This window comes from Chaetodon trifascialis, chromosome 5 (assembly GCF_039877785.1).
Source record: "Chaetodon trifascialis isolate fChaTrf1 chromosome 5, fChaTrf1.hap1, whole genome shotgun sequence".
Taxonomy (NCBI): Eukaryota; Metazoa; Chordata; class Actinopteri; order Chaetodontiformes; family Chaetodontidae; genus Chaetodon; species Chaetodon trifascialis.
In genome coordinates this window covers 20229075-20255791 of record NC_092060.1, presented here as the reverse complement: position 1 = coordinate 20255791, position 26717 = coordinate 20229075, and the positions used below count along the sequence as shown (strand labels likewise).

Here is a 26717-nt window from a genome sequence, read left to right as displayed (position 1 = left end):
CCCAGGCTAATGATCTTGTTGAAACGCAGCAGGGACACTGAACGCATACACAAAGTTAGTTTCGTCTCGCTGCAGTTTACCTGGATGTTTGTAGCAGGCCGTCCTCTGACAGCTATTGGGAGAATAGAAATGCAGGTTAAACAGTGAAAGGTGTTGTTGAAAAGCCTGGAGCTACGGTTAAGCAACAGATATCGCTGACCCTGGTCAACAGTGATGGGAAGGTGTGACATTCAGGCCTACCTACAGGGGGTGGGCAAAAAATAATAATAATGAAAAAAATTAAAAATGTAAAAAAAACAACACAAAACACTGAAACATTTAAAACAATACCGAGTGTCAGACACGGTGCAGAGGTGCCCTTTGACCTCTGAACACCTCCAGTCTGCTCGATATTGCCGACAAACCTTTACAAAGACATCTAAGTAAACACATTAAAACAGGTTTATGCCCAATTTTACACAATCATCTGCGTAATTTCCTTCATTGCTGTTTATTTGTGTTTGATAAAAATCAATAAATTAGACATTATCAATGAATAAATCATTTCAAATATGAATAAATACAGACAAAATATATAATAAACCATGAAATTATGAACTAATGAACACAAACACATTGTATTATAAAATGTTTCTGCTTCTTTTAAGGATCATTTTTACATCATTCCAGCAGTTTTAAAAAACAGTTTTGTTTTTTTGTTTTTCAAATAACTCTTCCAGGGACGTTTGTCTTGATTGACAAACAAAGATTTGGTGATGAAAAGTGGTTCCATATAATAAAACACTCCGGGGCCCGGAGGCTGGGGGCCGACTGTCAACAGTCATCTCTCTCACCCCACCTGCGACTCGCTCCTGTCAGCTCTTAAATCAAAGTCAAAAATAGAAAAACATTCGATCATTTTAACAAAAAAATGCACTAAATTAAAAATCACCTAACGAAAAGAAGCAGGCTGGTCACACTTGACAATAATGAGTTTTAAAAATGACTGGATAATTTCACAATTTCATGGAATATAAATCTATATTTTGTCTTCATTCATTCAAAGAATCTTGTTTCTTTATATAACACTGAGCACATTTTTCCATTGTACCTACTAAAGTTTTTTTAAATATTTCATCATGTGATGCTTCCATCCATTTTGCCGTCACCCCCTGTATGCGATGCAGCGGCATTCGGTCTGACGTTAAGGCATTGTCACATCATGCAGTGAGAGAAGCTCAGCACTGACAAAATGCATCAAATTATTTGCCAAGAAAGTGAGCAGACGGCGACCACCAGCACAGGTTTGGACGTGCAACACAGGACGACACGACCACGACCACGCCACCAGGTTACCAATTGCACATGAATGTCAGGCAGTTACAATCACAGACCAGCGCTAGTTTCACACTGTCAGACAAGAAAACCACAGCAAACTGGCACCAACACCTTAACACACTCGCACATTCCAGGTCCAAAAATGAGATGAACGTTTGCAATCAGGTTTGTAAAAGCACATGCAGAGGGTCATATGAGCTGGGCTTCCAAAGGGAGGCTGAAAGGAGCGTGTCTACACAACAAAACGATTAAGATGTGCAACATTAGGCCTATGGATGCATGCGCCTGTTAAGTAAGTGCACCATTTGACCATTTTTGCTAAAATGTTGACACTTGAGTCTGTCAAGGAGATGTGCATCTCTTCAGCCAGCCAATATCAGCTTCCACAACACATAAGAACACACAGGGTCCTGCTGGAAGTGGCCTGTACGCCATTATGCCTTTAATTCTCTTGTTAAAACTCAGAGTTAGGGACTGGAGCTGTCTGGAGAGGTTGGCTGGGGAAGCGAAGTCTTTGATTGGCTTAAACAGCCTAAAGGTGGGCTGGTACCTGTTTAAATGACAGTATTGGACTCATCTGAAAAGGTTCTCATGAGCAGGGGCCTGGCTGAAGACCGGGGAGACTGGAGGCCCCCCGCGCTCGACTGAGCCGGCTTCTTCTAGAAGGGTGAGGCAAGAGACACCAATGACATCACTACGCTGACAAACACACACACATACACACACACAGACACACACACTTCGCCTTTCTCTCCATCTTGTGCTCTCCCTTGCACACAGACATACACACACATACAGGGAACAAACATATACATAGACAGTGACTTCAAAACTGGACAGGTGGACAATGAAAATCAGTCCAGGTGCCTTTTTCGACACCTCCTCCTTTCAATAATGGTTTTCTGAAGCCTAGACTCTACGTTCATTGGTCCAGATTAATACAGGGCTACTATCCTTGCACATTTCTCAAAAGCATGTTCGATACAACGCACGCACACACGCACACACACAATGCAGTGACCCGCAGGGTTTGTGGTGAGGATCCAGGATGAGGTTGTTGACTTGAGCCTCATGCGGGTGCTTTGACGGGCTGCATTCACCTGACTTGGCATGCGGAGGCAGCAGGCATTGGAGCAGCACAGGCAGCTGGGAGGAAGACACTGACTGATACAACTGGACAGACAAGAATGGACGACTGACTGCAGCATGGACACCCGGTCCTACTCCACACTGCTGGCAGAGCTGGGCACACACTGGCCCACTGAGCAACATTCCTCCCAAATTTAATGAACATATATCGAAAGAAAAGCACTCAAGTCAAGGTTTAAAGACGGGGCCCTCCAAGGATAGCACTCCTGGTGTAATAAAAATTTTCTGGTCTGATCTGTGCAACTGAGTGGGGACTGTAAAAAGCCACAGAACGCCACCCTGAGTTACTTTAGAGGGTAAGGAAGGAGTCTAACAGTGGGAGAGGAAGGACACAACAGGCAGGAAACAAGCAAGACTGGCAGACACAGAAACTCTGCAGGAAGAGACCGAAGTGTACGAGCTGACAGAAAGAAAAAGAGACCTCAGTCACTCCACGAGAAGCTGTGAGTGCTAGCGGTCTGCGACAGCATGAAGATAGTAGATGTCCCCGAGGAAGGAAGGCGATGTTTCATCTTGAGGGAGGCGGGTCCAGAGAGGAGGAGAAGAAGAAATAAGAGGGTGAGACAGAGCAGGAAGAATGTGTTAAAGTGCAAAAGCGAGAGGCACAAGTTCAGAAAACAGAGTTGGTTAAAGGGGTGTTTGAAGAGAAAACGCCTACGAGATAGTTACACTTTATCAGCTCTGGTCATATTAATCTGTCAGCAAGTCCTGCTCCGACCAATAAAAATACTCTTTTTGTACGTTTTTGATTGATTCTGCCACTTTGCCAGCTGACAGATACACACTCAATCTGACTTTTTAAAAAAACAAACATAGTCCATATTGTACAAACCTGCTGTACGACACCCCTAAACTTTGTGCAAAACATTTTCATTGCTTTTCCTAAATAAAACAAGAGTGGACACAATTTAAAAAAGAAAAAACAAGAGTGGGACACACCCAAAAGCACAGCGCACGCCGCCAATCACTCCCAGATGCTTGGAAAACACATTAGTCTCAAAGGGAGCTAATGACAGTGTAATGTCAGGGAGAGCTGTCTCCAGCAGGAGATGGAAAACTGTCCCTCTGAAAGGGAATCGTACCAACAACTTACAAGTTTTTAAGTTCTAATCCTGCGTTAATAGTTCTATTATCTCTTGGTATGTGCAAAATACGGTGTAACATTTGTTTATTTTCCATGACACATCTTGAACTCCTGAATGTGATTTAGCTAACTCCACCTACAACAACACAAAAACAACACTTTGCTCCTGTTTCAGGGTAACTAGCACGCCACTTTCAGGGATCAGAGGTGTGTGTTTGGGTGTCAGCTGAAAAAAAAAAAAAACGTTGTTTATATTTCTAAAAAATGTAGTTGAGGTCTAATATATTAATTTCTGCCTCCTTATGGAAAAGCACAGGTGAGGGAGTCGTTGGTGGAGGCCCACGATCCAGTGAAGCAATGCTCCATATATACCAAGCCACGCCCACTCCAGAGAGATCCAATCATACGTGAAGGATATCTTTTAAATGCCTCTCATAACTCCAACTAAAAAAACAAGATGGTTAAATTGTCACAGCAAACACATTTAAAGTCTGAGAATCGTGAATCCGGGACAGAAATAGAGAAGAAGAGAAGAGAGTGAGAGACAGAGAGAGACAGTGAAGTGGACTGCAAATGTGTGTGTGTTTCAGCTCTACCTGTCGAGCGTGAGGCCCGCGGGGTTTGCGGAACACCACAAGCAGGATCTCTGGCAGTAGGCTGAGCAGGATGAGCAGGATGATGACCAGCCAGGCCGACACCGAGCTCAGCATGTTGGCAAACACAAAGTACAAACGTTGCTGCCTCAGGAAAGGCCTGCAGGAGAGGGAACGCTTTGGTTTACGCCGACCGGAGGAGCAACGGGGGTTGAACAGAAATGAAAATAACAGGCTGGCTACTGTATGGGGTTGTTTTCTAACCATATTATTCCTCCCCAGAAGAAGCTGAAAAACACGTAGAAAGCCAGGGAGCCCCAGATTACGAAGTGGTTGATCCATGTCCAGTGCCGTGTGTCCAGAGCGAGCTAGAGTGGCAGAGAAAAGTCACTGAATGTGCGTCAAATATCCACACATGTTCTGCATGACAACATATCTGCACAAAACTCTCATGTGAAACAGCTGCTCTGCCTGATGACACGAGAGAAGCAAACAACAGGGGATTACCTTTAGTGTGACAGTGAAGACGAGGACAGTGAACACAATTGTCCCGTACGACCAGTTCCCAAAAACCTGCATTTAAATTAAAAAACAAATGAAATGTACTGAGGAGACAATGTTGAATCAACACATTTAATATCACATCCGCTTAGAAGGTGAATTAAATCAAACCTGGCCATTATCCTGCAGTGCTGGGTTACTGAACAAATATCGAACACCAAAGAAGAAGAGCAAGCCATGGAAGACTCCGAGCAAAGTCCAGTAGAGGAACGGTCCCCACCGTAACATGGCGTTCTTCGCAATCTCTCTAAAGGACGTCACGAAAGAGAAAGATGACTGTTATTTTGTGATGATCCACATGAAGATGAAAATCTTAATTTACTCATCTACATTTATTTCGATTTGAGCTGCACATAAGCAAAGGTTCCCAGGTCTACCTGTAGAGGGTAGCGTTGTCCAGCAGAACCTCCATGCAGATGTGCTGTTCCAAGAGGCTGTAAGCCAGGATGGGCATAGAGGTGAAGCAGATGTTGTACATCGTCAGATAGGCCGCGTCATACAGGGGCTGGGGAGGGCGGGAGTGGGGGGGTGAAGGGTGAGGGGTTGGTCAGGAAGAGGACAAGGAGGACGGTCGGGGCAACCGGGGGTTAATTTCACGGAGAGGACTAAGCTCACACACACCACCATTCCTGTACATCGAGTTTGTCACATAAGCAAGCTTATATACATAATTCATGCAGTTATGCAAGATTTATGTCAGGGGCCGTTTTCATGAGGGAGAACAAAATATTCACTTTCAAATATAGAAATAGCAAAACGTAATCAATTATCTTAAAAGGGGTATCTATACTGTATAACTGAATTCACTGGCACCATAAAACACCCAAAATCTATACAGATCTTCTAAAACCTATTTCTTCTTATTAAGTTAACTCATCAACATGCTCCAAACTGCACTCAGGTCATCAAATTCATACCTGCTTTTCTATACTGTTAAGTCACTACGTTGGTAACAGTGTGACAACACACGTGTACATGTCACCATGACAACATAATATCCACATACGATGCACCACGGTGACAGAACATGACACTGCACTATCTTAAACGTATCAGTCAGAGCTCAAGCATCCCAGGGACGGAGACGGAGGGGCAATCTGAGGGAAAGAGTTTGCCATTCAGGAGGACGAGGAGGTGGATTCAAGGGACACTTTCCCCTTTCATGTTCAGAGCAGCTTTGAACCTCAGAGGGCCTCGGGACATACTCACTTGCTGGGAATAGCCACAGAAGAACTGGTACAAAAACTGAGGTAAGATGAAGCAAAGGTTCTGCAGGCAAACAGAAAGAGAACAGGCTCACAGTGATGCACCAAAACATCAAAGAGCATCAAAAGCACGCGGAAGTTCTCGTGTGCTTATAAATGTCGGTACAAAGACATTAACCTGAGTTCAACCTGTTTCATTTGTGAGGAGGACTGATTCTGTCAAATCCGTCTCTTCACCACATAATCCTCAAATCTTGTTAGTGTGTGGGTTTATTTACAGGCTTTGCTGAAACCCAGAGCAAGTTCTTAGCCCGGAGAATGACATGAAGGCGATGTGAGAAGAGTACCTTGTAAAAGAAATACTGCACCAGGTGTGCAATGCGAACATAGTACAGATGCCCATGAGCCAACAAAAGTTTCTTGAGGTGCTTGAGTTTGGGGATGGCGTAATCGCTGTTCCTCACTGCCTGCCGACCCTCTTTACCCTTAATACCTGAAACACAGAGAACAACACACAGCAAAAGGTTAGCCTTCCCTCCGTTTGGAGCAGAAATAAGAGATCTGTTAGCCAGCTGCAGCATGAGATTTCCTACCAATGCCAACATGAGCTTCCAAAATCATGCTGACATCATTGGCACCATCTCCAATGGAAAGAGTGATGGGGCTGCCTTTGGAGTTCTTCACCATTTTAACTATCTAAAGACGGAGGAAAACAGGGGGAGCAAGAATTACAAATACGTGAATAATTTCGCTTCTTGGTGAATAAACTTTTTCCACGTTTTAACGGACTGTTCGGACCTGTGCCTTCTGGAGAGGAGCCATGCGGCAGCAGAGCACGGACGTGCAGTTTTGACAAATCTGCAGGAACAGGGTTTTGTAGCGACTCGAGTTGGATTCAGAGGAGGAGTTGAGCACCATCGACAGAGTGGCTCCATCTATGATGAAGCCGTAGTCCTGGCCCGCCGAAGACCAGCTCCTACAACACAGAACAGGGAAATGAGTTCGATCAACCATAGTGGTCAGTTTGGTTGAGTATCACATAATAACCTCAGTGCAGATCACTTAAGCAGGGGTACCGACCTGTTGACGCCTGCTTTGACTGGTGGAGCATCCTGCACAGCTTTCTTGTGGTACTCAAGCAACAGCTCATGCAGTCGTTCCTCACGCCTCTTCCCTTCATCCTCCAGAGTACGCACCGTCAGCTCCAACAGCTCTGTGTTTCTCTGGAACAGTCGACAAGCGTAACAGGTGGACTTTGCTGTCTCCATCTTGTCCCCCGTTAGGACCCATACCTTAATGCCTGCCCCCTGCAGAGCCTCCATGGTCCCAGCTGCTTCCTCTTGAAGCCTGGGGCAAAGAAATGAGACAAGATTATTACACTAACTCTAAGATATTTATGCTATCACTAGAAAGAAACCCCGACAGCTAAGCAAAACCATGGACACCAGCGCCAAGTAGAACTGCATTACAGCAAAGTGAGATCGCTTTATGACCCAAAATTTGAACATGCTGAGCTGCTGTTTTCTAGTGAAGTGGCTCTTAAATGAGGAGGAGACAAGTGTCACAACGGCCTGTGGCAAAATCAATACTAATTAGAAAACATTACGAGTTGCCTGTTATTTAGTTTTCAGATCTTGTGGAGAAGTTCTCAATATCAGCCACAAGATGGCGGTATGAGTTTACATTACAAAGTTCTGGCTGCCGCCACTATTTTAGGTGGAGTTATATTAGTCATGCTGAACAAAACACAACCAGGAATCTGGTGACATGTGGTACGGGAAAAGGAAAAGCTTCTCCTGTGAAACAGCAGCTGAAGTGTTGAGGTTGCATAAAGAGCAGCTCAACATAAAAAAGGCAGAAGGAATTCATTGCAGCAATAGAACAATGAGGAAGAGTGACGCTCCTATCTATCTTATGGTGCATTTCCATTACACAGTTCCAGCTCTACTCGACTCGGTTCTACTCTACTTGGTTTGGTTGCGTTTCCATTACAATTGAGTACTTCATAGTACCTCCTCAACGTAGGCGGGGTCGTCATACCACGGCTGCGTGAAACTGCCATGACGTCAATTTGTACGCGACGCGAACAGAGCCGACAAACAATGGAGGACATCGAGGCGATGTTGTATTTGCTGCTCGGTTTGTGGAAAAGTCTGGACCTCGTCGACGGACCACGGTGATATTTTACGAGCAGCCATTTCCCTCGAGTGAGAATAAAGAATAAAGTCAGCGGTTGCTGTTGCCCAGCGTTACAATGGAGGGGGCGGGATTGTTTTTCCGGTGTTGGACGTCGCAGACCAGTGACGACACTCTCCGGCCAATCAGTGGCCGACAGGCTGTTGACATCACACATATAGTATCGCTTCTACTCGCTTGGAACCTCGCCAGAGCAGGTACTAAAAATAGTATCGGATACCAGGTACTATCCCTAATGGAAACACAGAACAACCGGGTAAAGTAGAGTCGAGTCGAGCTGCGCTAGTGGAAATGCGGCATTAGAGAACCCTTCCAATGAAAATCGAGTTTTTAACCTTGACAATATGTCCAACAACTTGTGGAAAACATATGAACAAAATAAGCCTGTCTGAGCATTTCCACCATGGAGCTTCCGTGAACCAGTAATGTATTACAAGACATTCAAAAACTGAAAACATCCGCAGGTTCGACGTTGAGTGTTATGTTGCGTGAACACCCACCGATCTTCTACAGCAGTGGCTCCTATGAGACTCATGCCGGTCTCCACTTGGTTGTAAACAGTCATGAGCTTCTCTTCTCTGTCCTGCAGAGCCAGTCTAGCTTCCCTCAATCCGGCATCTGCCTGGGCGTACTCCTCTGCACTGAGTATTTTGTAGGCCACACACAGCGTCCGGTAGCCCTCCTGGAACACGCACAGCACCCAAAGTCACAGCAAGAAAGCACAAAAGCCTTGACACCATTGAAATCTTAAATAAAAACCAGTCTGGCGTTAAAGCATAAACATAACAGTGACGACTGGAGTTGAGGCAGTTTGTTTATGTCACCCACCGTCGCATTACGCTCCACATGCATGCGTATCCTTTCGACCTCCTCCTGTCTGACGCGTGGGAAGATGGACGAGTCTGCTCCTTTACAGAAGAGCAGTGTATCACCTGGACACAAGAAACATACAGACACACAAACAAACACGCAGCGTGGTGAGTGCTGAAGGCCAACTCACACTCAATGCAATAAACCCGACAGTAACAGTCAAGCTCACCTGATTTGGATCTGACAATCACACTCATTCGCCTTCTCACGGGGTCAAAGTTCAACACATGAAGCAGTTCGTACCTGTAGGAAGGGGAAAATGGGAATAAAATAAAGTTGTTGCACCAAAGCAAACAACGCGAATTAGAGCTTCAGACTTTGTGTATTGACTGACTTACATTTCAACGTCATTGTTCCTGTTGAGTATCTTCATGGTTTTACTTTCGAGGCCCAGAAATGTGAAGCCGTACCTGCAGATGAAGACAAATCGTCACAAATGAGCCCTTCGTGTCTTCGCGTGCTGTAGGAATGAATGCTGTCGTGAAATAAACCATCTCAGATTTTCAAAACGCAGCGCCACAAACGCCAGCTCGACTCACTGAGTCATCATGACGGCCCACCTCTTACCTCATGGCACCCTTGACCAGAGCGACCTCATCAGGTGAGGAGGCTATAAAGCCCCTCTGCTCCTGCGGAGGGTGGACCACCTCTCCATCCACCCCTAAGCCATCCACCTGGTCAATCAGTCCGTCCCCTTGGTCTCGACCCTGCTCTGCGGACTCCTTCACCTGGACCGTGTGGCACAGGCACAGGGCGCGCAGAAACAGCTCCTCCCTCTCCTAATAACATGAACACGGCGTAACACGGTAAAATAACACACAGCAACTCGCAATGATTAACTAACAGCCCCAGGTGGAGCCATATACAGTAGCTGGAGCTTAGATAAAGGCCTGGATTTACGACAATTTGCGTGTAATGACTTCTCACTTACATGCGAGCTCAAGTGCAACAGTCTGTAAAGTGTTATCAGGTGCTCATGTCAAGAGCACACAGGCAATATGCTCCCCCTCCATGTTGAGTGCTTATGTTGACATGTCAAGGAGACCATATGTGGGTGACCTACGAAGGGTCTTTCTGAGCAGCGAGCTCTGTAATTACCATATGCTGCCGCTTGTGTGAACTTTACAACATATGGAGGGACACCGCAGCACCCACCCTGCCAGCTTTCTGCTGTAGTTTGCTCACAGGTCCATCTGTGACACAAAACCCATCCAACTCTGAGCTCGCGTCCCGGTACTTGTACTGGAAGCCGTCGATGCAGCACTCTATGAACTCCATGTTATTCTGGGTGAGGGTGCCCGTCTTGTCTGTAAAGACGTACTCCACCTGCAGGCAATGCGATAAAAATACGTGACAGACTATTCCAAACCCATAAAAACTCAGGTGGCCATTTAACAGGTTCCAACAATAAGATGAGGCAATTACTCCCAGAAAGAATTACTTTGCATTAATCAGTTTCACCAAGCATCGCCTTTAATTGAAGTAATCATCTGGCAAACCAAGTGTGACTGATCTATTGCAGGGCTGTTTGAGTCCTGAGAGTGTTTGAGAAGTGCCATAAAAAAACAGGATAAGTCAGGACGGCACTGTCGGCTGTACGACGAATCTGGAGAGCACATTGTGACGGACTCCATTTGAACTTCGTCTCAGCTTTTTTTTTTTTCAGATTTTCAATTAAAATCAAAAAAATTATTATTCTAACATCTACTTTGCCATTCAAAGATTAAGTAAAAAATTACAGGTTTTTACCAACACATGGCAATACTGACTTTAGGTCAGACTATAAGGAATAAGGTACTGCACTATAGTTCAGGGACAACATTAGCTGTGGGTCCCGTGTGTGTGCTGCTATTGCTCTTGCATAGTTTTATCTTATTTAGTTCTTATTTATTTCAAAGTTTCTCAATCTTTCTGTACTTATTTCTGTCTTTGTGCTGGTGTAACACCTGAATTTCCCCTCTGGTGGATGAATATCTTCTTATCTTTACAGGAAGCGACTCCCTCTTCACACACATTTCTGCCATTAAAATGTTTCATGCTGTCCATCTGCCTGACCTGTCCCAGCTCCTCGTTGAGGTCTGAAGTGTTGACTAGAGCCCCCTCCTGGATTTCAGGGTCAAAGAAGTCCTTGTCCCACGTGATGAAAAAGGATCCCAAAAACTTCTGCATCTCAACCGTCACATACATGGAAACCGGAATAATGAAGTTGAAGAGCACCATGAAGGACAGGAAGTCAGTGAACATCTTCAGGTACTGTTGAAAAAAAACAAAACAAAACACAGACACATATTCAATCTTATTAGTGTGGATTTGAAGAGGGCATTAACCGATCCCTTCTAGGTACAGTAAAAATACTCATAATACAGTGTACTTATGCAATGCAGAGGTGACTCCCATACTGCTCTGGACATGCATTGCTCCAGTTATTTATTTAACCACACAGACTTGGTTTGGGCTGTTGTGCTGTCTATCAGAGTAACTCACAGTTGACTGTTTTGACAACAAACACAGGCAGGTTGCTAAACTGTGTACTCACCAGGTTGGTGTCCTTCTCTCTCTGGGTTTTCTCATTGTACCAAGGCTCATCCTGTCCAGGCTTGCTCTGCCACACATACTTAAGAGTAGTGCACACCAGGGCCTTGCTCACCAGTATGCAAAGGTAAACCAGGAGGAAGGCGTTGATAGACCTGAAAATATAAGAATTCAAATGAATGAGTGCCAAAATATGTCACGTGTTTTGAACTTGTTTTCACACCATTCCCTCTAAACTCACTTCTCCACAGCAGAGCGCTTCTGAGACTTGCCCTGATAGTTGAGAGCCATCTTTGTCTCCATGCCAGTGTAAACTGCAACACCTTGAGAAGCAAAGGGAGAAACAGAGGGATTCACTTTTTAGATGATGAGCTACCTTTAATCATACACGTTATTGTTAGAGTAAATCATGCTCGACTTACCACAGATTTTCTGAGTGTTCTTTAAAGTTGCCCCTTTAAGCAGAAGGTTTTCTGGGCCCAAAGACCTGCACAATCCCATCAGTAGATCAAACACTTTAGTCATACACAAGCTGTGCAGGCCACACACTCCTACATTCTCTAAATGGAAAACTGGCAGGCAAGCTGGCATCCACTCTAAAATACGCAGTGACAATACACAGTATGACTGCAGTCTGGGCTTACATCGGTCCCAGTGTTCTTGAGAAGGACATTGGCATTTGTTTATATGGCCATTACAAAGCAGTCAATGATAAATGCCTGTGGGAGTGCTTTGGAAAGAGTGGCTGAAGCAATGCCAGCCCGTTTTAATTTTAATGCTTGTCTGAAATGAAGGATCAATGGAACAATGATTTGTTGGTGATGCGAAGGGAAACAAATGAGTGCTTAAGCAACTGTGCTTTGATTTTGCTCTCACTTAAAGTGAGCTGAGAAAGCTGTGCATGAGTGCTCTCACCTTACTACAGGCTCCTGGTCGTTTTTGTCGATGTGCATACGGCCCACAAACCTGGAACGAAAATCACACGCGCACTCAGAAGCTGAAGTCGTTCGTAAAAAGCACTTGTGCTATTTGTTTGAGTGGATGTGAGCTCGAGGTGTCCAAATCCATGCAGAGTCCATTTACTTTACAAAACTGTAAGTACTCATTGACCTAAAATCAGTTGCAGAGGTTTGGGAGCCAGCTAATCACTGGTGGTTAGCCAGCAGCGCGCTGTCAGTTTTATTGACACTGAATAGCAAGCATCTGGCACCATAGCTTACTCTGCATGTCTCAAACACCCGTCTGACGCCTGGCTAAATGACAACAGCCGCACTCCTTGCCCCAAGGGGGAGCCAAAGGCTGTGTGTTGACTGAATAAGAATCAGCTCTCTTTGAGCAGACCAAACATAAGTGGAAATACCAGGCCCACTTTCACTATTCCTAATATGAAAACAACCAAACGCAAGTACACGACGGCTTGCCAAAACATCCCCACTTAACAATCTACATGTTAATATAAGAGTCATTTAGGACATTTTCAACTGGCATTGAGTTAACCCATTGCCCAACAAACCACAGGCGACACATTCTCGCGGTGTAAACTTGCTGGGGCCACATGATGAGTGCCTACTTGTAAAGGTCAGGCTGTGGCTGTTCACACTCAATGGTGGCGTTGAGAGATTCCAGATCCTTCACCGTGTCTGGCACTGTGTAGTGTGTCTGCACAAGTGGAAGAGGCAGAGAGAGACAGAGAGACAGAGAGTGAGTGTTGACTGGCTCAGGTCAACTGATAATTTTAGTCTCTCTCACACAGACACTGCAGGGATATAGGAAGTCAAAGACGTGCAGAATCTATGACTCACACAAGAGCACAAAGAGGTGCAAACACATCTTTCTGAGGAAGTCGATGAGAGAAACTTATACTTTCTAATACAGCTTCCTGATCTGTGAGAACAACTGAGATATATAGATTCAAGTTCCTATTAATTATAAAAAATACACAATTAATATATAAGTGCATGTAGAAAACTGCCACAATTGACCGTTCAGTAAGCCTCTTTAGTTACTGTTGCTATGCCTGCCAAGCTTTCCAGGCTTACACTGCACATACGCAGTTTACAGCATCGGTGGCAGATTTACCATCGAAACTCACAATAATATTTGAAACACTAGGTCTTCAACTCCTGACAGAAGTAAACAAAAGCAGGCGTCTCGTTTCTGGCTGACGCTGTGGATTTCGTCTCGCCAGCAGACTTTATAAGCGTACCTGGTTAATCTAAGCTAATGTTTAAACTGCGAGACAGCTGACGTTTCCATGTGACACGTTTTAAAGTGAGAACTCTGTGAAAGGGTCTGAAATATGTACTTGATGGCTGCACACATGAAAAGACTGATGAAAATGTAAAAATAATAAAATGTAGGCTAATTTAAATGCTGTTCATCCTAACATATCTGCTGCGTTGTTTGCATGCTTACCATTGAAAAATATACTTGGATGGGCACACATTGGTTTCACGTTATGCCTCATAGTATTTTAAAAAGTGTGCTTCACTTTTACAAGCGAGACGTATTTCAGGATATGAGGAATAAGCCATCAGTTTGGCAAATGCGATGGTAACTAATGGACATTTGGCTGGAGCCGCTGGAGCCGCTGGAGCGTGAACTTCCCCAAAACAAACAAAGAGCAGGACTGGGCTGCAATCATTCCATCATTACTGTAAATTCTGATATCGTTGCCTCTTGGCTCACAGATTGACATATCCACCGACAGTGGATGTGTCATTTTAAAAAGCTAATAACATGTCTGTTATCTTTGGACGTAACGCTCAGTTACTGAAGGTAGTAAACTAGTTAGCCTGACATGCTAACATAGTGACAAAAACGACCATAAATGAATGCCCTTCTACACCCACTTTCATTCTCCTAATCCTTATAACATCACATTTACATAAATATTAAGTACAACAAATTTTAAGCGTCTTCTTCAAAACCAAGATTTTGATGAATACACTCTCACACACACACAAAAGGGAGGGCGACTACAGCACAGCAGTCCTTCTTACTTTATGGTTGGACTCTCCATCCAGACTTGCTGTGGTAACAAAACACGTGTCGTCATCTCGGCTCGACTGCAGGAGTATTAAATCACAGGGAAAGGTCTCATCTTCCTCCACCTCCACAACATCTCCAACCTGATCAAAGAAAACACTTATCACAATTTGCTTTCTCCCGCGTCTTCGGCACCAGATCAGTGGGATTCGGCGCAGGATGAGCGACGGAGATCTAAACAAGGAGAAGGACTCACGCATGAGTGGAGTCCTCTGTCTGACCGCGGGTCCATATTCACTCACCTTTTAGCTCTGCCTTGGTTTGCCGACTACTGACGAAACTCTGGCTCTCTTTGGCTTGCAAAATATTGACTTTAGCTGGAGTCCATTTAGCACCAGGGGATAGCTTACAGTTAACTCGTGTGAGCTCCTGTGCTGGGAGCAGCTGTTCACAGTTTTAAACAAAGGGACAATGTTTTGGTTTTGACAGCTGTTGATTCTCAGTGGTGTCAGCGGCAGAACTTTAACACAACCAGGTGTCTTTTAGCTCACTTTGGATGTTGGAGAATACTTTTGAATGTTTGTTTAACTTCTTGCTAACTTCTTGTTTGACGGAGGGCTGCACACGACGCCCTGGTTACATTAATTAGCGTAACACCCAGGTCTGAACATCAAATCAGTTCAGCCGAGCGATGTTTTCCCCTGTGCATATATTCCAAACGCAGTCACAGCGAGCTGCCAGCAGCTTCTCTCTGGACATGTCTCTAAGGAAGTATCAAGGTACCTTGATCTTCTCACTCTCCTTCCGTATCCTCCGGCCGTCCTCTAGCACTGTCACTGGGTACTTGTTCACCTCGTTGTCAGCCTTGTGTCGGAGCCAGTCCTCATAGCCCTGCGGCAACATGTCAATATTAGATTCACGTTATTTGCTTAGTACAACAGAAACTACAGAAGTTTGTCTCTATGGGATTAGTGCCCTCAGAACATTGACAACTAACATCAGTACATACTGTCACACAGTAAAGGTTTGGTAAAGGAATGAATAGTCACAGTGAAATGTCTGTGCATACAATATAATCTTTACATTTAGTACTTCATTATTATGTGAAAAATAGTGCTTACAGCAGCAGAATGGGATAGCGGCTGTCCAGCAGTGCATTGCAACAGTATACCATGAAATAATACTGAGTTTGGTGAAAAAAAAATAAATAAATAAATAAAAAAAATAAAATAAATAAATAAATAAATAAATAAATATATATATATATATATATATATATATATATATATATATATATATATATATATATATATATATATATATATATATATATATATTATATATATTTATATTTATATTTATATTTATTTATATATATTTATTTATTTATTTATTTTTTCCGGGGCTGCAGCAGCATAAGGCACAAAGTCTAGTGTAGACTTCATAAGTATTTAAAGATAGTGATGGAGATAGACGAGATGGTGCAGAGATGCAGAGGGTAAAGAGGGAAACCAGAGCGTGTGCCAAGGTGGAGCTCGAGCCAGAAAGTGGGATTAGTGGGAAAGGTGATGGGAGGAGAGAGAAAGTCTGGTTGAGTGATGCAGAAAAATGATGCCATGTGGATGAAAGGGGGAGAGTGGGGAGGGGAGGGGAGGCATTCCACGGATGGTCAGTTGAACTATACAGTTCACCTCAGCCTGACTAATGGAGTCGGGCAGACCGCCTTGGTGTCCCACTTCAAAGCTTGGCTGAGGGCGCTCCGGCGCTATCAGCGCATCCCATATATTTGCAGAAGGAAGTCCACCTATTATTGTGTATTTCAAAGGCCCAGCAGTAGACTAAGTAAAAAGCCAGTCCTAAAACAATACATCTAAAGCTGGGACACGGCAGGAACAGAGTCAAAGAAACAGACACCTCCCTTGATAATTTGTATCTCTGTAATAGACTTGCTCCCTCTCCATTCGCTTGCATTCCCCGAGAGGCCATTTCATCTTTTCCCCGAATCAGAATTCACCAGCGGAGCACATTAATACGAAACCCAAGAGAACATTAGTCACGTACTTTATACAAAAATCACAGCCAGGGAGTTATGAAGGCAGGGGGACTTGTTATGTTACATGGAGAGGAGGGGGTGGAGGGTGTAATCCAGTGAGAAACAATATGAGGAAATGAGGACATGACAATAGGAATCACACTAAAATGCTTATTATCAACACTCATCAGCCTCACTGGGCAGTGTCTTACCTGCTTGATAGCGGTTACTGTAATCACAAAAAATAAGGGTAGGCCACTGGTGACTGGGCTGGTGGGGGTGTCCACTATCACCTATTGAGGGAAGAAACAGAAATTCCACTTTTAACACACAACATTAAACATATGACCTTCAAACTGCTAAGTTATGCTTTGAATACGATACAAAGTCTAACTGCAGCACATGTGTGTTTGTGGTTACAGAGGGAGGAGTCTGTGCTAAGCTAGTTCTCTAAATGCAGGGTGTAGCCTGCTTCTGTGAGGCGTTTCTACTCGTCCCCAAATTTGTTCATCTGTAGGAAACACAGGGGAGACATTTACATTTTGCAAGGCAGTCAGTGGGGTTCTGGACCGTAGAACTTTTAATCAAATGGGCCTGCTTAATCTGCAGGCATGCCAACACTTCTGTGTCTCTGCCAAGGCATGGGATCAGGCCAACACAAAGCTTTGCTGGACTCACCTGCCTCAGCTGTGTTTGAGGGAATGTAGCGGTACAGTATGTGTTGCCTTTTTTATGCACGTGTGTAATAAGACTATGTGTCGGACCAGTGATCAGGTAATCCCAAACAAGCAGTTTAGGAGCAGCACCTGACCAAGGCTCCCAGCTAAAACCCCAGCACACAAAGGCCTTGTGTGTTTGTTTGTGCCTTAAAACCATCATAAGATGGATTTACTCTGGCATTTCTGATCCTGCAGACTGCAGGCTGCTCTCCCCCTGAGCTGGAGTGTGTATTCCTGCACGCACAACACATCCAGCTCATTGGTAGCTCAAGTAAGAGCAGCAGATGCATTTTGAGGCAGTCTCTGATGTTTTACTCACCTGTGCTTGGACTGAGAATGAAAAAAACAAAACAAAACAAAACAGCTGCTTGCTCAGTAATCAAGGATAGACATGAACACACACTCACATTATGTACCCGCTTACACAGACACACACAAGGGCAGCCAGCTACTAGCCTACCCAAGCTTTACTGTGATTACAATTAACTGCAGAATAAATCAATTACAAGGCAGAGATGGACTAGTGCACATCGACCCTTTGGAGGAGTGCAGATTCAGAGGAGACTCTGCATTATATTTGTACTGGTTGGCGATTCCGGTGAGACAGAAGCAAAAGTAATAACTCTGCCGCAGTAGCCTCAGGTGTGAAGAGCCAGAGGTGAGAGTACTCAATGATCCAAAAGAGCAGAGTGTGTACATGAGGCTTCTGTATACGACTCACTACACCTGACACATTGCCATAGGCTATGTAGCAAGTGGATTATTGAATGTCTCTTGATAAAAGCTCGGTTTGCCCTCCTCAGTTTGGCCAGACCAGATCCTTTGGCTAAGCACAGGTGCGATGAGCACTGGAGAAAGGTGATGGTGGACTTTATTTCTGCCTATAATACGCCACATCTCTCTTTCATGTGACTGTACTGAAGGTTGACTGATCACAGAAAGCAAAAAAGCAACAGCAGGAAGGACTGAGGACAGCATGTCCCTCTGATGCAGCAGCCAGATGGCCAAACTTGACAAAGGGCGACCACAACACAGAGAGAACGCTTTACAAGGCCAACCTTTCAGCCTAAATGCTGTTCGCTGTTGATTTATCTTTGCCACTTCTGTGACAATTCTGATGGAAACGGTTCAGTCGAGGACTATAAAAAGAGACAAATGGTGGCGGTGTCTTTTTTTAGAGTTCATCAACAGTGATTCTAAAAAAAAAAATGCTTTCTTTAAATCTCATTGTACAGTACAGTGTGAAATCAGACTTGACAAGCTTTACATAACAAGGACAGCCATCATTTTTGGAACAGGATGAGGGTGGTGCATCAATACTATCATTACTGCAAACTCTTAAAAACTAGAACCTCCTCAAACCTTCCACACTTCAGCCAAACCGCACAATCCTCCCAGAGCCTGTCTTTCACAGTTTATCTGCACACATGCCCACCAAACTACCGGACGGCCAAGTACCTTTTCCTCCTCTGCACCAAATGCAAAACCAAAAAATCTCAGCAATAGGAGGGAACTGTGTGCTGCTGCTGATGTGCTGGTGTGATATCAGAGCTGCAGAGCTGAGCAGCACAAAGCCCTTCATCTGAGCTGGGAAGTGTGTCAGAGTGAGCGACAGACAGCAGGCTCCCGGGGTCCCAGGGCAGCGCTGTGGGCCCTCGTGTCCTCCTACCCCTTCACCCTCTCGCTCTCCCGCCATCCCCCTCTCTCCTTTTCTCTCTTGCTCCCTCACAGCTCTCTATTCCCATTCGATCACATTCGAGCAAAGACATGCAGGGCTATTTATAGGAGAGTGGTGCTTTTTTATCAGCCTGTGTCTATTTGTGGCACTCAGAAGAACAGAGGGCTTCCTGGCTGCTGACGTCAGCAGTGCAGCGCTGCAGAGAGATGGGCGGAATGTGGGAGAGAAAGGGGGAAAGAGAGGAAGAAAGAAAGAGACTGAATGACAAAGGGAGAGACAAAAGCAGGGTAGGACGGCGTTGGAGGATGCATGACATTTGGGTGTCAGTTGAGCATTTGCATGAAGCCTCTCAGGGGAAGTGAGAAGGTTTATTTCTATCTGCAAGATGTGAGTGTAAAATGAGTGCACACAGAGTCTGTGTACCTGTTTCCCTCTCATCCTTCCTCTCTGATATAATAGCAGGTTGCATGAGAAAAAAACTGAGTGGTTAGGATAAGGGGCCCCTCAAGAGAGGCTGGATTAGTGGAGAAGCGCCAACCACGCTGCAGCTTGGGTAAACACCGTCAGCAAACCGAGGACACCCACTGAGTCATACATCACATGCACATACACATACATACAACGTATTCACACACACACACACACAAACATTCTGCACTGCACAAATCACACACTGATAATCCCTGTGTGTTTGCGAGGGCGACGCAAACATGCTTGGTGGTTTTCGCTCATGTAAGTGCGCTGCATTAGCTCAAGATAATTTCACACAGTGGCTCACAACTGTTCAAAGTCCAGCACCTTTATCCACAAGCCGAGGATAATATAGACTTAAAGTGGCAAATAAAGGCTTGAGTGTCAACTGTAGAAACAAGTGGAAGCAAGAGCCAGAGGACAAACTAAAACACTGCAATTGATCTGCTATTGACTTGAGAATGATGGAATTACTTTGCGACAGCGGCTAGCAGGTATTGCTCTGTTTAGTACAGTGCTGGGCCTCTGGGAGCAGTCACTCTGTGAGCCCATTCAGTCAGTACACACACACACACACACACACACACACACACACACACACACACACACACACACACACACACACACACTATACATCTCTCCTGAGCAGGCCCAACACCAGCACCTGTTTACACTTGCAGGCTGTTAGCCGCCATAGTTAAGGTTACTTTTAGCTTCCACCTCCATGGAGGGAACCTAACCTCTGAGATGATAGAAGAGCAATAGCAGATGTAAGCAACAAATCTTCCTTTCTTTTTTCTTTTCTTTTTTTTTTGTTCCCTACACCAATCATCAACTGTCACATCCCAGACAGGAGTGAGGAACGAGGAGAGAGGGGAGGTCCCTTAAGAGCACAGTGCAGGGGAATAAGGATGCCAGTCACAGCATTTCAGTCAGCGCTCTTGGCCAGCTCACAGTTGCCACTTATGAGGACAGGGTAGCACACACACAACACAAAACAATAAAAAAGAATTCCCTTTATTTTCCACAGCATATTTGAGATTGCCCAAAAGCACCGTTTGGGAGAAAAAAGTCCTAAAGACAGATTTATCTTTTGAACCTTGTAACCTAATTTGAGGGAAATACTACTTTATAAAAATAAAATCCACATGCTCCTGAGTCCAAGTAATGATAGCCCATAAAAAATATACTGGCTTCCACATGATCTGACACCTACGGAACAATGGAGGCCACAGCTGAGAGAGGTGAGCTGCATACAGCTAGCTAGCAACTTGAAAAGGATGCTTATTTACAAGGATGCACCTAATAAATTCAATTTAGCCGGGAATAATGTATATTTAAGCCTAATCTTGAGGCAAATTGAGTACAGCTTGTGTTTTTATATATTAGATATGTTTTACCTTTGCTGATACCTTGGCATTACTGCCTTCTTTAACCAATGTTTTTTCTTAAAAAGTCTTGTGAGACTGCAGAAACAATCTGTGGAACGTGAGTCAAGGACAATATCTGTTCTCTCAAGGAAGCGAAAGACAACACATGCACACTGCTCAATCCTCAAGGGAAGCTAGAGAACACCTGCTATGACTGCACACGTTTCAAACATGCTGTACAGTTCACACCCCGTCACCTCATGCAGATGGACACACTGTCTCCCACTCCTCTTCATAAAGGGGATGCACACAGTGTGTAGGCTGGAAGAGACTCATTGACCTATTCAGACTGATTATCAGTGGGGCTCGCACTGTTGTTTGAAAAGGACTCACACATGCGATGTGTGTTAGATAGGACCTGTTACACAAAATCACAGTCACACACACAATAGGCATCCATAAAGTCAGTGTTTAACAATAATAAACAACCTCTTATCTTTGTTTGGGTTGGAGCACAAGCAAAGTGTATCCTTACCTGCACCAGGAAGATGATAAGGAAGTAGAAATTGGCAATTCTTCTAAACTGTTCAAACAGGTTCTTTGGTAGAAAGTTCCAAACGGTATACTGTGGGGGGGGGGGGGGGGGGGGTGACAAAGAAAAAAAACATGCATGTAAGTCACAGAGAAATAAAATGGGAAAGAGTTTGTGGACTGCTTATTACTGCTCTTTGCTGTGTAATTTTCCCATCCAGGCACTGTGTTTTTCAAGTGAGCTTAGGGAGGTTAAAGAAAGGCTTGGCAAGGGGAGAGAGATTAGAGACGTTCAATATTCACAGATCTTTGCATGTGTGTATTCTGTCTGAGCTGCGGAGGGGGGAGAGGAAAAGGCAACTTCAATAGCTCCGAGTCTCTGTTCTTCGTACTGCCTGGGGAGACGGCCCATGGGGGACCACAGGTATTCCATTGATTAAGATTAGCCATTTATCTCCTTAATTTGGCTACCCTTGAATGCAGAGCCAATGAACTTATCAGGCTGGCGTGTGTTTTGTTCTTTTTTTAAGTGGCCATGACTGCTGATAGCATCAGGGCTGAAGCGATGCTTTAATCTTCTTAAATCCCTGACAGACATCTCAAAAACAATACACAAGAGGCAGCTGTGCCACGACAAAATACCAGGGTGAAAAACACAAATGTGCACGCGCATGCACGCTCTCACAGAAACAGCAATAAGGCTCTGTTTATGAAGGGGAATGTCTGCATGGGGATGCTGTTGAAATGCAGCGGCAGCAGAATGGCCCATCTCATTTTGCCAGAGAGAAAAGAGAGTGAAAGTAATGAGAAAAGGGGGGTGGCAGCAGTGAGGGTGGCTGAGCGTGGTGGTGCAGCAGCAGCGAGAGAAGAGGCGGAGATTGGTCATTGCAGAGTGCAAGAGCAACAGGATGATGGAGGGCGGAGGCATGGAGGAACATAAACACTACAGCCGGGGTAATTAAAGGCTGTTTACCCTGACATTCTGGCAAGAGCCCATTGATTGGCCCATCCTCCCCAGGACCCTCTGCACCACTATAAATCCCACTCTCGCACCGCTTCCCTCTCCTCATCACTTTCACCCGTCATATCCATAAGCCAGCCCTGAGCCTGCGGCTGACACAGGACTGAGGGGGGAGACCGAGGTGAGGGGAGGTGGGGAGGGGCGCGTTCTATCCGAGCACCGGGAGGGAAACGACGGAATTGCCCACCCTGCCAGTACATTAATAGCCAGCCATGTATTTCACTGCCACAGCCAGCGCTCCCCTGACAGACAAATAATCTCCTTCCATTGGGAGCATAGACAAGCACGGGGAGAGGCAGCGGGAGGAGGGATCAAGACAGGAAGAAAGACACGGGAATGCTCCGGCCCGTTCAAGGGTTCATTTCGCATTCCAAGTGTTCGATAAGAGAAGAAAAAAGCCCGAAGGCAAGTGAAACATAACACACGGAGGAGCTGAGGAAAAACCGAGATATATGAATTTAATCTTGCTATATGAGCAGACTGGAGCTCTGGCATATGTGTGCAAGCGCGCTTCTTACCTTGGAGGACACAATCCTGTTATCACAGAACTTGGGTGGTATGAAAGCCTCAGTGGCGGAACACGAGCGATGACCAACGTAGATAGTCCTACTGTCGACTCTTCTCTCATCACCTCCAAGCTGGAGGACGCAGTCGAGGGGGAAGGGGGGGCGGGAGGACAAAAAGAGAGAGGAAACAGAGGACGTGTTAGTAAGTCAGACATTAGACACTGAACAAGTTAAATCTGGCATAAAATAAAAACTCATACATGAAACAAGAATTAGCTGAAGCTAAGATAAAACTTGACCCACAATCTGCCGCTCTGCAGAATAAATCAATGAAAACGAAACGGTGCATTGCTGTCGCAGGTGCAGCGAGTCCACAATGATCGCGAAGGAGTTGTTGTGGCCGTAAAATATTTTACAGCCTGATGAGGCCTAAATTCTTCCCACAGGTCAAGAATTAAGAGATTAAAATGTCTACCGTGGTGCAGAAAATTAAAAAGACTTGAAAAGCACTCTGCTGGAAAACTGTTGAGCACAAGCCAATAACTCAAGGGAGGGGACAAAGAAAAGTATGACAAGGGTCAACGGGCCAAAATGGTGATGGTGCAATGCCTGTAACTTCATTTCTTCTCTCCCAGGTGGCCTCTCATCGATGATAAATGAGTAATGCATGCAGGCAGCCAGGAGAAAAATGCTCTGCTCAGATTTACGGGATGAACAACTGTGATGCAGATGGCAGGGTGATATGTGCAAGCACACGCTTGCCCAGTGCTTGAAAGAGGGAAGACTTCAGGAAACAGGTCAGGAGCCAGAGACACGCTGGACTCCCCTCGACACGAGGTGGCCGGGGCATTCCTCTTCCTTAAAAGGCAGGTGGGGTGAATCACAGAACAAAGCAGGGATGCCAGGTCGCTGTCTTACCTCCACTTTACAGGAGCTCTCCTTATATAAATCTCACAAACAACAGTACAAATGATGACCCAAAAAAGGAACTAAGGAAATTTTCCATTTTTAATTTAAAATCAGGGGTTTTCTCAGCACTGTGTGGGACTGATTGGGTTCATTCTTCTGTGTGTGAAGCAACCTCAGGCTGTAACTACACATCACTTCTTAACTATAAGAGAGGACATTCACACAGCAACATTTTTTAAGCCTGTGAAATATTTAATTATATTGTTCTACGAAATGTTATCAAGCTGCATTGTTACAGTTTTCTATCAGCAGCTGCCAAGAAAGTGGATTTCATGTGGACCAGTCATCTCTGAACAATGCTGAGTCTGTTGAACAAAGGGCAGTGGCAAAAACAAAACAGATCCAGTATCATATCCGTGCTTCGCTGCCATTAAAATCCACCACCATTACACGCACAGGCATTACACATCACATGTTTCTGTCCTGACGAGTGCAGCCTGGAAAGCCACAAGGGCTGAGGATCATTACAACTGCAGAGCCAGTACGCTGGATACGACTCCGCCAGAAGAACTACACCCATATCTGCTTTGACCTCCTCCTTCTCTCTTATCCTCAAGCATGTTGCTTATCTCACCATGGAGGAAGATTATTCTCATCTCTGTAAAGGGTAAACGACCTCATCAGTCAATAAACACTCATAAAACATTACAGCGATAAGCTGCTGACCATTTCGAGTACCAGATCAAGTGCTATCTACGTCATCTGTATATGTGTCTGTCGCTCACTATTACCCATCATTTAAGCAAGAAAGTTGGATTATTAAGGGAACATTTCCTTTTTTTTGGTTGAAGAATCTTGAGGTACACATGAAATATTATATTGCTGACGATATTTGTCAGAAATCGTCCCAAGAATCTCTTGTGTTTGTGCACCATGTAGATACTGAAAGTCAGTTGTTTAGTCCGTCCTTCTGACTCACCCAGACTTTGATCTGTGGCAAGTTAATGGACCACGACTGGCCGGATCATCACTCTGAGAGGTGACAAGTGTGGAGAATTCCCACCTTGGCCATCTTTACAAGCAACCAGTTACACAACTACACCTATTTTTACCGTTTCTTGAGACATGCACTTTCACATGACGTGTCATTTTTCAATTGAAAATCCAAGTACTCAGTGATCAGCAAAACAACTTTCAACCGATCCGTTCTTTTCTCCTCTGACAGGACCCGACCCACCAGTCCTTAAAAGCAGTTGTGCTCTCAGCTCAAGTACAAGTTGTGCAGCTATTACTGTGATTGTAAATTATTAAGGTTATGCAGGCAGGGGATCTGCTTTATATAACATAAAGGCCAACAACATGTGGGCCGAGGGGACAATTACCATGAACATCTGATCCAGGACAAGCGCCAGGGAACGTGTGAATTACGGCCACCTGGACAGCGAGCTGCCCGAAGTCTGTTGCTGACAAGAAGTTAGATCAAAGAATAGCCTCAAACGCTTGGGAGCCTAATACATCCATGTAGGGACAAAAAAAGAACAGTCTCTCTAACTCCAGTTTACATGAGAATTTCATTAATTATCAAATCACGTAAAGACCAAATTCTTGTCTTAATTCTGAAATATTTCCCATTGTCTCTCCAGTCCAGAGTAGAGGAGGGAGCCAGCAGGCTTACATAGTGCTCCCTTATGCATGAGCGGCTATGTTCACACCTCAGTATGGCTGTCAAATCTACCATCCCCTCCCCGCTCGGCACACACTGACACCCCTTCAGCAGGACCGGACGGACCGAGCTGCCAGAGGATGAAGAGAGAGAGAGAGGGAAAACGACTAGGAGGAAGAAAGTGTGAGAGAAAGGAAGTACAACAGGCTCCAAGGACACAAGCACATCCAGGTTTTCTATATCAAACAACAAGCAGCCCCCAGGAGGAGCAGTAAGCCAAGAACACCCCCGTGGATCACCTTGTTCATTTATTTGAATCAGATGCAGTGTTTCTGGCAGTTATCCTTCCTCTGTGTACTCTGCAAAATGCCATCTACAAATGTAATAGCAGCATTCCGGATATGCAATTCTGCGAACACCTAATGTAACATTAGGAAGCAATGTAGGACGGGGAAAAGCAATCATGTACAAAGAGCTGCGCGGACAGAACATAAAATGCAAGTAAAGAACAATTTACAAACCAAATTAGCCTCGAGTCAAAGGACCTGCAAGGACCTCTGGCTTGTAATTCAGGGTTACAGGTCAGACAGGGAACAATATTAGTTGGCTGGCTTCCATTTGTGCCAATCTTACACTTGTGCCCATTTCTTTAGGATTGATTATGCACAAGGTCACTGGGTTATCAGATCAATAAACACTCGCTTTCATGGGCCCCAGAAATGATCCTAAAAAAGAAATGTTGGCACCTACGCACACATAATTCATACAGAAATAGAGATTTTATATAAAATGAGGAAGTAGTCCACACCCTGGGGTCCTAAAGATAAGGAAAAAACTATTGAATGACCATTGATTTAGTGGCAGATTCACCGTAAAACGTAATGAGGGTCAGACCATGGGGCCTGCCTCGTTTTTGAGCAGATACGTGACCGCAATGCTCATCTACAAAATAGTGAGCGAGAGGCCACGTGAGAAATGCTAATGTAAAGGAAAATAGAACTGATGGCATTATCTCTGCCTCACTGTCAAAGGTCAAAGCCATTCATTGCCAATGATGTTAGCAAGTACAGCAAAAGCGGCCAAGAATCAAGTGCCAGTATGTCAATACCAAACAGTGGATTCATCCTTGATGGAAAAGCATCAGCTGCAAAACGTGAACGGAGATCGATAAAGCAAACATCCAATGCTCGATTGAGCTGAATCTGATTGCTCAGTCAAAAATAAATGGTGCATTAGAGAGTTGAGTGAGCCAGAAACTTTACATTAAAGTATGGTCTAAATTAAATTATGGACACATTGTGAAATGAGCGCAGGGTGGGACG

The 26717-nt window shown here is 44.7% G+C and overlaps 1 protein-coding gene across 9 annotated transcripts in view; it reads right to left on the bottom strand.

Moving 5' to 3' along the window:
• The window catches only part of atp11c (ATPase phospholipid transporting 11C), a 40538-nt gene that overhangs the window by 2734 nt on the left and 11087 nt on the right, over window positions 1-26717 (bottom strand). Inside the window, exons 2-31 of one of the 9 annotated variants that reach the window (XR_011602164.1) lie at window positions 22836-22955; window positions 21301-21390; window positions 16740-16820; window positions 15279-15386; window positions 14510-14638; window positions 13078-13166; window positions 12423-12473; window positions 11930-11994; window positions 11749-11830; window positions 11512-11662; window positions 11031-11228; window positions 10131-10301; window positions 9543-9754; window positions 9314-9385; window positions 9145-9218; window positions 8934-9037; window positions 8606-8787; window positions 6990-7256; window positions 6708-6885; window positions 6503-6605; window positions 6257-6402; window positions 5914-5973; window positions 5082-5209; window positions 4816-4951; window positions 4651-4716; window positions 4408-4511; window positions 4147-4303; window positions 2888-2978; window positions 1868-1976; window positions 81-112 (exon numbers count right to left, since the gene is read on the bottom strand). Coding sequence is in view for 8 of the 9 variants with exons in the window: in XM_070961989.1 (XP_070818090.1) it covers window positions 1872-1976; window positions 4147-4303; window positions 4408-4511; window positions 4651-4716; window positions 4816-4951; window positions 5082-5209; window positions 5914-5973; window positions 6257-6402; window positions 6503-6605; window positions 6708-6885; window positions 6990-7256; window positions 8606-8787; window positions 8934-9037; window positions 9145-9218; window positions 9314-9385; window positions 9543-9754; window positions 10131-10301; window positions 11031-11228; window positions 11512-11662; window positions 11749-11830; window positions 11930-11994; window positions 12423-12473; window positions 13078-13166; window positions 14510-14638; window positions 15279-15386; window positions 16740-16820; window positions 21301-21390; window positions 22836-22955 (3429 nt within the window). In the remaining variant the exon portion in view is untranslated. Of the gene's footprint in view, window positions 1-80; window positions 113-1749; window positions 1977-2887; window positions 2979-4146; window positions 4304-4407; window positions 4512-4650; window positions 4717-4815; window positions 4952-5081; window positions 5210-5913; window positions 5974-6256; window positions 6403-6502; window positions 6606-6707; window positions 6886-6989; window positions 7257-8605; window positions 8788-8933; window positions 9038-9144; window positions 9219-9313; window positions 9386-9542; window positions 9755-10130; window positions 10302-11030; window positions 11229-11511; window positions 11663-11748; window positions 11831-11929; window positions 11995-12422; window positions 12474-13077; window positions 13167-14509; window positions 14639-15278; window positions 15387-16739; window positions 16821-21300; window positions 21391-22835; window positions 22956-26717 lie in introns of those variants that run through there. The other 8 variants (XM_070961993.1, XM_070961989.1, XM_070961992.1 and 5 more) reach the window with 8 other exon arrangements.